This window comes from Nicrophorus vespilloides, unplaced genomic scaffold, assembly GCF_001412225.1.
Source record: "Nicrophorus vespilloides isolate i.1.1-1 unplaced genomic scaffold, Nicve_v1.0, whole genome shotgun sequence".
Classification (NCBI taxonomy): Eukaryota; Metazoa; Arthropoda; class Insecta; order Coleoptera; family Silphidae; genus Nicrophorus; species Nicrophorus vespilloides.
The window spans coordinates 3,676-13,961 of NW_017097145.1; the positions used below are offsets into that span (position 1 = coordinate 3,676).

General features: G+C 23.8%; 1 protein-coding gene across 1 annotated transcript; it reads right to left on the minus strand.

The window, feature by feature from the left end:
* Positions 1-775: 775 nt before the first annotated feature.
* LOC108559107 lies at positions 776-4,835 on the minus strand. Its single transcript, XM_017916252.1, has 7 exons — positions 4,776-4,835; positions 3,500-3,550; positions 3,178-3,317; positions 2,603-2,793; positions 2,397-2,420; positions 1,317-1,498; positions 776-1,036 (listed from the first exon to the last, which is right to left on the minus strand). The coding sequence occupies exons 1-7, from the start codon at positions 4,833-4,835 to the stop codon at positions 776-778; spliced, it is 909 nt and encodes a 302-aa protein (XP_017771741.1).
* Between the last annotated feature and the right edge of the window lie 5,451 nt (positions 4,836-10,286).

Here is a 10,286-nt window from a genome sequence, read left to right on the forward strand (position 1 = left end):
TTTTATTAATCGAATAATTTTAATTACTCAATAACAGCGCACGCTAATTTGTTCGTTCAATATGCAAATTAAAGCGAAAACTATAGTCTTTCCAATGAGCCATCTGCTATATATGTAGTACTTACCACTTTTTAGTAATAAAATTTCAAAATGTTGAGAAAAAAATATCTTATGAAAAAAAAACATAAGTACATATTTGGTTGCATACATTATGATATAATAATTTTTAAGTGATATTAATTGCTGTTAAGTCAATGTAATTAAGCAATAATAATTATTATTTGTCTAAAATTTTTGTCCAAAAAAATGAATTTTTCTTTGAATAATTGTGTGATACCAATTAATAAATTTTGACTTGTAATTAAAGTTATTAAAGTATTATTTACAATATATATAAAAATGTTAAAATTTGTATAAAAAGGTGTAAATTATTAGATTTTTGACTTGTAATTAAAGTTATTAAAGAATTTATACAAAAATGTTAAAATTTAAATAAAAAAGGGTTAATTAATAGATTTTGACTTGTAATTAAAGTTTTTAAAGTATTATTAACAATTTATATAAATGTGTAAATGTAGAATTTGTATCAAAAACTGAATAAAACTATGAGATTTTTTTCTTAAAAAATTGAATAATTTATTACGATTGATTTAAATATTACACGTATGGATGGATTGTTCTTATTTCTAATTTAAATAAGATAAATAAATAAATAATATCTAAGGTTTCTAAACGAAGCGGACGGAGACATCTGGTGAGTAAACTGTGAGCTTCCTTAGTTCTGCTTCTTCACGGAAGCGGAATACGCCATCTTTTGGGCTTCCTCGGCAACATCGATGGATCTAGCGTAGGAACCTCCAGCTCCTGCAGCAGCCGCTCCACCACCCAACGAATTCGTCGTCCAGGTGGAAGGATTGTACGAACCACTTCCGTATCCGGTGCTGAATCCGTGGGCGCCACCTCCGTATCCGCCGCTGCTAACCGCCCCACCATAACCATTAGAATTTCCTGTAATTCCACTAAAGATTGTCGAACCCTGCAAAACACAAAAACCATAAATTAATCAAAAAAAAATATTAACAATAAATTAATTATAAGATGAAATCAATGAAACTGGATGATTTGTTTTTTTGATGATTTTTTTCGAATTATACCTAAGTTTTTTTTTGTTAATAAATTAACCATGCAATATAAATTTATTTGTGATTGGGCTCGTCCAGTGTATATTGATTTCTGGGAATTTTGGGAATGTAAACCCCTGCAACCAATTCTGCAAGTTGTAATTTTTTTTTAGATTTTTCTTGATTTGTTTTTACCTTGTTTCCTAAGTATTGGAAGAAGACGATTCCGGAGAGGACGAGGGCGATTTTGGCTACGATCAAGGCTTTGGTTGTGAGAAGTGCGAGTCCTCCCATGATTACTGGTACAATTGCGATCATTTTGGCTCCAATTGCGAGGACGTAAGATGGGATCATGCTACCCTTCTTCTTCTTGCGACCTGAAAAAAACAATATTATTTTTCAATAAAAAAAAAACAAACAAAAATTTCAATATCAAAACTTCATAATTTCAAAATTTCATAGAATTTATAAACTTTTACTTTGGAAAAATTCAATACATTTTCAAAATTTGAAGATTTCTTCTTAATATATTTAACTGAAGAAGTAAAAATATAAAAGCGTAATTTCATAGAATTAATAAACTGTTTTAATTACTTTTATCTTAGAAAAAAATCTATGCATTTTCTGAAATTTTGTTTTGAATAAATACATTTCACAGAAGAAATGAAAAGTTGTAAAAAAATGGTCACAAATATAAATTTTGTGAAAACATTTATACGTTACTCAAAACTAATTAGAATCTTTGAAATTAAGATATAATAACACAAAATGTATAAGGAATTATAGAATATTAAAAAAAAATATAGAAGAATTCAAAAAAGTTTGAAGAAATATTGATTAATTTAAAATCTTTAACTGAAGAAATGAAAAGTTTGAAAACTAATTAGAATCAATTCAAATTTGAAATAAAATATGACAAAATATTTCAGGAATTATAAGATTTAAAGAAAATAAACAGAAGAATTCAAAAAAGTTTGAAAAAATATTGATTAATTTAAAATCTTTAACAGAAATTGTTGACAAATAAAAAAAAAATATTAAAAGCATTTATGTGTTACTCAAAACTAATTAGAATCATTCAAACTCGAGATAAAAATGACAAAATATTTCAGGAATTATAAGAAAATAAACAGAAGAATTCAAAAAGTGTAAAAATTGAATCATTGTTTAGAATTTTTGAAATAAACTCAAAGTTTTATGTTTGAAAATAATTTTATAGAAATATTTAGAAAGTCTTATGTTATTATGATGAAGATGATCCAATGATGAACTCACCTGGGAGGAAGTCCAAAGAACCACCTGAAATTCAAGTTTGAAACGTTTGAGACTTTTGTGATTAACAAACAAAAAAAAAAGAAATAGAAAAAGTGAAGATTAAAGGGGTTTTACAAAATTAGAAAGTTTGATCATAATAATGCTGAAGAATAAACCAGTCGGGATAGAAATAATAATGATCGGTTGAGTGGATATAGGTGACTGACCTTCTTCCAAAGCCCTTGACACACTTTCGGACACGTTTTCAGGCATACTGATCTTCAGGGTACGTCCAGAAACGACAGAAGCGGCATTGTCCAAGATGAGTGAATACAATTTGTTGGCCTTCTCTTGAGGATCTTTTGGTAATTCTTCGTCGGACAAAGATTTTCCTGATCTCTGCACATTCGGATTATCGCTGTTGGATTGAGAAGAAATATAATGATGTTATATAATTTGAATTGAAAGAATTCAAGTATTTTGAATTAACACTTTTTAATGGAGAAAATGACATGAATTGAATACAACTTGAAGTGGATTTTAGAATTAAGGTGTTTTAAGTAGTTGTCTGAAGAGGTGGAATTTTTTTAATAATTGTGTATAAATAACGTCAAATTATTACAAACAAAAAAACGCCATCTTTTGGAAATCTTTGCAATTAAATTTGACAATTCAATGGAAATCGTTATTTTTGTGACAGGTAAATTATATAATTTGTTATCTGAATTATATAAGTCTTTTTTGTTCGAATGCTTTGATGCTTGTAGCACGAAATTACGTTTTTTTTTTTAATTTTTCTTACCTGTTCAATGTGATTCCAGGTACAATTTCGAGGCTCGGTTGCTTCGCGATGTATTGAAGGGATTTCAATGCACGCATAGCGGCGCAATTCATCACTCCGGCGAATCCACCTTCTTCGGCGCAATTTGCGATCGTTTTGAGCTGGAAGAAAGACTGTGACAAATTAGTTATTAGTTAGATTTTTTAACTAATTATTGCTTTTTTTAAGTCCTTAAATAGTTTCAATTTGATTAAGAATTATTTTTGTTACCAAAATTTTAAATAAAAAAATTTTCACTTTTTTTAATAAAATTTGTATATTGAAAATTATAGAAAATACTTACGTCTCCGGATTCGTTGGAATCATTGGAATTAATCTCATTTTCCAATGGGATCTGAAACAATGAAAAAACAATGTAATTTGTATAAAATTGAAGTTTTCGGTGAGAAATTTAGAAAATTTAATTATTACCAAATTTCATAAGAAACTTGTGTAAAATTGAATAACAATTGTGAAATTTGTATAGAATTATATAAGATTTGAACTTTATATGAAATATTCCTAAAATTCAATATGAATTATATAGAATTTTATAATTTTGCTAAATTTCTACATTCACTTGTGTAAAATTGTATAAGAACATAAAATTATATAAAATTTTAACTTTTTGTAAAATGTAATTAGAATAATATAGACTCAATTACAAATGAATGAATGAGAAAAAAATTGACAAGTTTCTTCATTCACTTAAGGTTTTTGAGTAGTTTAATTAGAGTGTTTCGATTCTTTAATGCTTTAACAATGTTACATGCAAATCAGGTGATAAGTGTTGTAAATTTGTGTCCGTTTCTTTTGTGAATTTGTCAAATTTTGTGGGTTCTAACTGTATCATCAATTCGCATAGACTCGATTATAAACATGAAAGATCGAAGAAACTGTTTGAAAACAAACAAATAATAAAAAAAATGTACGGTAAATCATCTTCAAATCACAGTATTCATTTAAAATAAACGTTATTTTTTAAAATTTGTCTAATTTATATGAATTTTCCATCATTTTTACGACAAAAGATATTTTAAAAATAATAAGTTTTTAGTTTTAATTTGAATAATTACAATTTTTAGTTCATTTTTTTTCTACGTTATTTATAAAGATATATTAAATAATTTATGACTAAAAGTCATTACTTTGCGTAATTTTCCCATTTTACTTAAACTTTTTACAAAATATTTTAAATTATTGATTATGAAATTGGTAGGAGAATTAATTTAGATTTTTTGAAGATAATGTAATTATAATTATTTTTTTTTCGTATTTATTAGAAATTACCTATAATTTCCTAATTGAATTCATTAAAGTCTTTAATTTGTAATCTAAAAGTTTGAAAAATTTAATATAATTTAAAAAAAAAAAATCAAACAAACAAAATTTTGTCCACTTTTTGATAATTTCATTAATAATTTATTTTTATTACAGTAAAGTTATGAAATAACGTAATTTTGATAATACTAAATAATGTAGTTTATTTATAATTGAGTAATCTAAAGTTTTGTGAAATTTGACTTAAATTTGTTAATATCTCTTAATTATTAGATAATCTTTGAAGTATTTATACTTACAGCAGAGATGTGAGCTGCGAGTAAGGCGAACGCCAAGAATGAAAGTCCAAAGCTCTTCATTTTCTTTAGATTCTCTGCTCGTTACGCAATAAAAGATTCACTATCACTTTTGCGTCCTCTCCGTGGTGGATGGATGGACACGATGTTGTAAGCTGCGTCTGGATGGAACTGATTTGGACGATACAAAACAAACCAATTTTATACGCGCGCCTCGAACCCCTACTTTTGGTCTCTGATCCCAAACAAAGAAGAAGACACCTGAAAAGAGAGAAAGAGAGACCCGAAATCCAAAAGAAATGAGAAGAGGAAGAAATAAAAAGGGGAGTAGAGACGAAACGCTGTTTGTCCATATGATTAACACCCGAGTTGACCTACTCGAAAAATCGGTCGACTCACTTCTTTCTTCCTCCACTTCTCGTCCATCCCGTGTTTACACTTTTTTCTTCTTCTATTCTTTCTTTTCTTTTTCTGTTCTTCGAGGAACAAATGGTCCGGATGGTGCACCCATTTTTGTTGTTTAAAGAAAGATTTTTCTCTTTGCTTGACAAACTTGAAAGTTTTTGATCATATTACATTTCACAACTTTCCATCAATAATATACACAGAAAATAATGGTAAATTTAGTTTTTTTTTTCTTGATACAATTTACACTTTCGTATGTAAAACCACGTCAATTTTGCCTTTTAAATTCATTTAAAATTGAAGAATTGAACTTTATATGCAATATGTTAAAAAAATTTAGTATAAATGAATTTCATAGAAAATTAAACTTTCTTATTTAGTATTGAATTTAATATGAAAATTGTATAAAATCTATTAAGATTTGACCTTTATATAAATATTTATAACATTTAGTATGAAATTATCTTTATATGAATATTTGGTAAAATTGAATTTTTTATATATTTTTTTTATAAAATTAAATTACAAATGAATTTCTTGTGATAATTGAATAAGAAATGAATTTTATATGAAATTTGATTTTTTTATGAAATTTTTGTAAAATTTAATTAAAAATAAACTATATATGAAATTGGTATAAAATTGAATAAGAATTGAACAAAAATGACAAATTTATAAAATTTTATATGAAATTTATATAAATATTACAATTTTTTGTATAAAATAAAAATTAGAATTATGTTTCATACGAAAATTGAATAATAATTGAACAGTTTATAAAATATTTAATTAAAATTGAATTACATATGAAATTTAATAAAGATTGCACTTTTTTGTTTAAAAAATTTAGAAAATTTTTAGAATCAGAATTAAATTTCATAAGAAACTTGTGTAAAATTGAATAAGAATTGAATTTAATGTGAAATTTGTATAAAATTAAAACAAAGAAGTTTTTTATGAAATATTTATAAAATTTATTCAGAATTATATAGAATTAATAATTCTATAAATTTTAACTGCAAATGAATTTCATATGAAAATTGTAATTAAATTGAATAAGATTTGAACTTCAATTAAAACATTTATAAATTTTCATTTGAATTCAATTTCGTTAGAAACTTATGTAAAATTGAATAAGAATTGATTTTAATTAAAAAAAATGAAATTGAACTTCTTATATTATTTTTTTACAAAATTTTAATTTTATATAAAAACTGCATAAAATTCATTAAGAATTGAACTTTTTATGAAACATTTATAAAAACTTAATTAGAATTGAATGTTTTTACTGCAATTTTGATTCAATTATTGAAACTTATTAAAAAATATAAGAATACACAATAATTAACAATTTGAATGTAAGTAAAAACTAAGAATTTGTCTATAATAAATATACATTCTTCATACATTCATTAATAATTTGAACTGAATTCAAATATAATTAAAGAAAAATGTTAAAGTAAACAAGTTTTTCAACATTTTTACAATTAACTAGTTTATTGCATTAAAACCAGATTTTTTTATTAAATATAGAAGAAACTGAAAAGTAAAGTAAAAAAAAAGAATTAAATTTACATGTTTTTAATTGAAATTTCTAATAAAATCTAGTTTAAAGCATGTATTTTTTGTAACATATTTTAATATAAAAGAAATTTTATTAACATTTTATTGGAAATTTCTTCATTAAATATTTTCTGTTTATTAATAAGTGATTAATAAATAAATCAGATAAGTTTAAAAATAATGGATTTTAATAGAAAATTTTTAAGTATAAAAATTTTAAGAAAAATTTCATTATAAAATTTGTTATTGTTTCGTAATAGAAATTGTAATAAAGTCATTTGTAAGTGATCAGAACTGTTGATTTTATTTAGACTTTCAATGATTCAAAGTTTAGAAAAGAAAAGTAAAAGCTGTAGCAAAAAAAAAAACGTAAATTCTCGGTACAANTTTCTTTTCTTGATGCCGAAAACAAACGGACTTTTATTTTTTTAGTATGTCGAATTTGTCATTGCATTTACCGTTTCTTAAAGTATACGCATGAATATGTTTAAATATAAACATGCAAAATTTCTTGGTCGAAATTGAATTACTCAGAACATCAGGATTTTGCGTTTAATTTATTGGACATTCCTTCCTGCTTATTCTTTCAAATTAATTTCATTGTTTAATTGCCTCATGAAAAATTTATATTAAAAATTAGCATCGAGGCCGCTCCTACACCTATTTAAACAATCATGGATAAACGATTTTTTTTTGTTGAACGGATAAGAAGGAAACGAAATATGAATGTATGTCAGCTCAACACTCATTGTTTGTCCAATCCATTTGTACCGAAATTTAAATGAACTGCTTTATTTTTCTTATATATTATTTTTGAGATAAAAATAAAAAAATTTTTTTTTTGGTCCAAATTTTTGTATCTGAAAATCATGTTCAAATTAATACATAGAAATAAATGAGCAATATTTTTTTAATTGAAGCAAAAATTCAATTTTTATACTTTGTACCAAGTTTTATTATTAATACAACTGAAAATAGTTAAAAAAAAATCAATTATTTTTTTTATAATTAAAAATTGAATAAATTTTTTTTCTCGTAATTTTTAGTAAAATTTTCATGTTTTTTTTTTTTTGTGTAATTTTTCTTATAACAACATTTAGTAATAATTAAATTTTTCTATGAATTCTTGTTCTTAATTGAAATCTAGTTAAAATATTTAATTTTCCATTTTTTTCGTGTTTCTTTTATTTTTCTAATAGTAAGAGAAAGTACTTTTCTAGTATCGAATGAATTACATAATAAAAGGTTTATAGTGTTTTAGAAGTAAGGAATCTTAATATTATGAAACGGGTCAAACATTGGTATTCAAATATATTCAGGAATTTCTACGCCCACTTTTTCTTAATCTTAAACTTTGGAAAACTCATTCAATTGCATTCATATCAAAAGAAATACATTAAAAAGAAACGTTTTCTGAAATTTACTTTACCTTAGTGAAAGATTCGATGTCTTTAAATAAAATCCAATTGGAATAAATTTTTCGAAATTTTGAAGAAAAAAAAAGCAAAAACTAATTGGAAAAATCTTAATATCTCAGCTAATAATTAATGTTACGTAATGATTATTATATTTATAGTTTTTTATATTATAATTGAATGTATAATAAGTTTTAATGTTTTTAAGTTAATTTGAGAAAAATATTTAAACAAATAAAAAAAATAAATTTGCGAAAATTTTCATATTTTGTTGATATATTCGATTATTTACGAAAATCGGCATATTTTCATTAAAGTTTAGTTATTTTCGATATTTACTTTAGTGGAAGAAACGTTGTCTTTCAAACAATCCAATTGGAATGAAATTTTCGAAATTTTGAAGAAAGGAAAAAACAAAAACTAATTTGAAAAATCTTAATATCTCAGCTATTAATTAATGTTATGTAATGATTATTATATCAAAAGAAGCGCAGCAAAAAAGCGCTTCTTATAATTGAATATATAAAAAGTTTTATTGTTTTTTTTTTAGTAAATTAGAAAAAAATGTTAAAACAAATTTAAACAAATAACAAAAATATATTTGCGAAAATCGACATAATTTCTAAATATATATATTCGATTATGTTTTTATAAAAGTTTAGTCATTTTTGAAATTTACTTTACTTTAGTGAAAAAATCGTTGTCTTTAAAACAATCCAATTGGAATATATTTTTCGATATTTATAAGAAAATAAAATTAGTAAAAACAAATTTGAAAAATCTAATATCTCTGCTAATAATTGATGTTATGAAATGTATATTATATCAACACAAGCAGTCAAAAAGGTATTCTTATATTGCCACAGAATTTCTAAAAAGTTTTAATGTTTTAAAGTTATTTAGAAAAAAAATATATAAAATAATTAAACACATTTTTTTTTAAATAATAGATATATTTTGATAAATAATTGATATATTTTATATTCGATTACGTTTTCATTAAATTTTAGTTATTATTAATTGTAATATGTTCAATAATGTTATTATTTTTTAGAAAATTATAAAATAATTTTCATAATTTATAAATGTGTTTTTCATATGGAATGTATCAAATATTGATGAATCTAAATGTATAATAATTTGGTTCATCGTGTCATCCGTGTTTATTGTCACGAGAAAGAAAAAATTTAGGCTAAACAAACTGACGGCGTGCGTTCACACGAAATTTTTGCCAGAGAAAATCGGTTTCGTTTTAATATAACAATTATATATATATGTGTATACGTATGTACGTCTATATGGACGGATATATGTAAATCCTCTTACCTATTTACTTTTCAAGTTATAGCCGAAGAAACGAAAGCATTGGATGGGTGTGATGAGTGTGTTTAACGGTTGAAATACTTAAGAGAGATACAAGAAAAAAATAAATTATGTATGTATATGAAAAGATTTTCAAGAACAATATCATTATTACTTTTAGAGATATTATTGATAGACGTTTTGGAATATAAAGTTCTTAACTATTGTTGAGATTAATAGTAATTTTGTTAACAGAAATTTATAATAAAGTCAGATTAACTTTCTCAAAAAAAATTATCCGAGATTTTAGAATGGTTCATAAGCATTTAGGTAAAATACCTCGTAACTAAAGTTATTATTTATTCACCTTCTGCTTAAAATAATTTTACTATTTCATTGAAGATGTATAACAATAATCTGAACAATTCTCACAAATTGNNATAAATATTTTGGAAAAATACCTAGAAACTCATGTTATCATTTTTATACGTTTTATTTACAGAAATTTTAGTATTTGATTGAAGATGTATTCAATATGGAACAAAAATCGGAATAATTCTCACAAATTGATGAAAAACTAGAATTTGAAATGGTTGATAAACATTTTGAAAAAATACCTCGTAATTTATGCTATTAATTATACACCTACTGCTTCAAGTAATTTTACTATTTGATTGAATATGTATACAGTTTATAACAAAAACTGAATCATTCTCACAAATTGATTAAAAGAAGAATTGAAAATGGTTGAAAAACATTTTGGTTAAATACCTTTTAAATAAAGTTATTAATTGTACACCTATTTCTAAGAGTAATTTTACTATTTGAT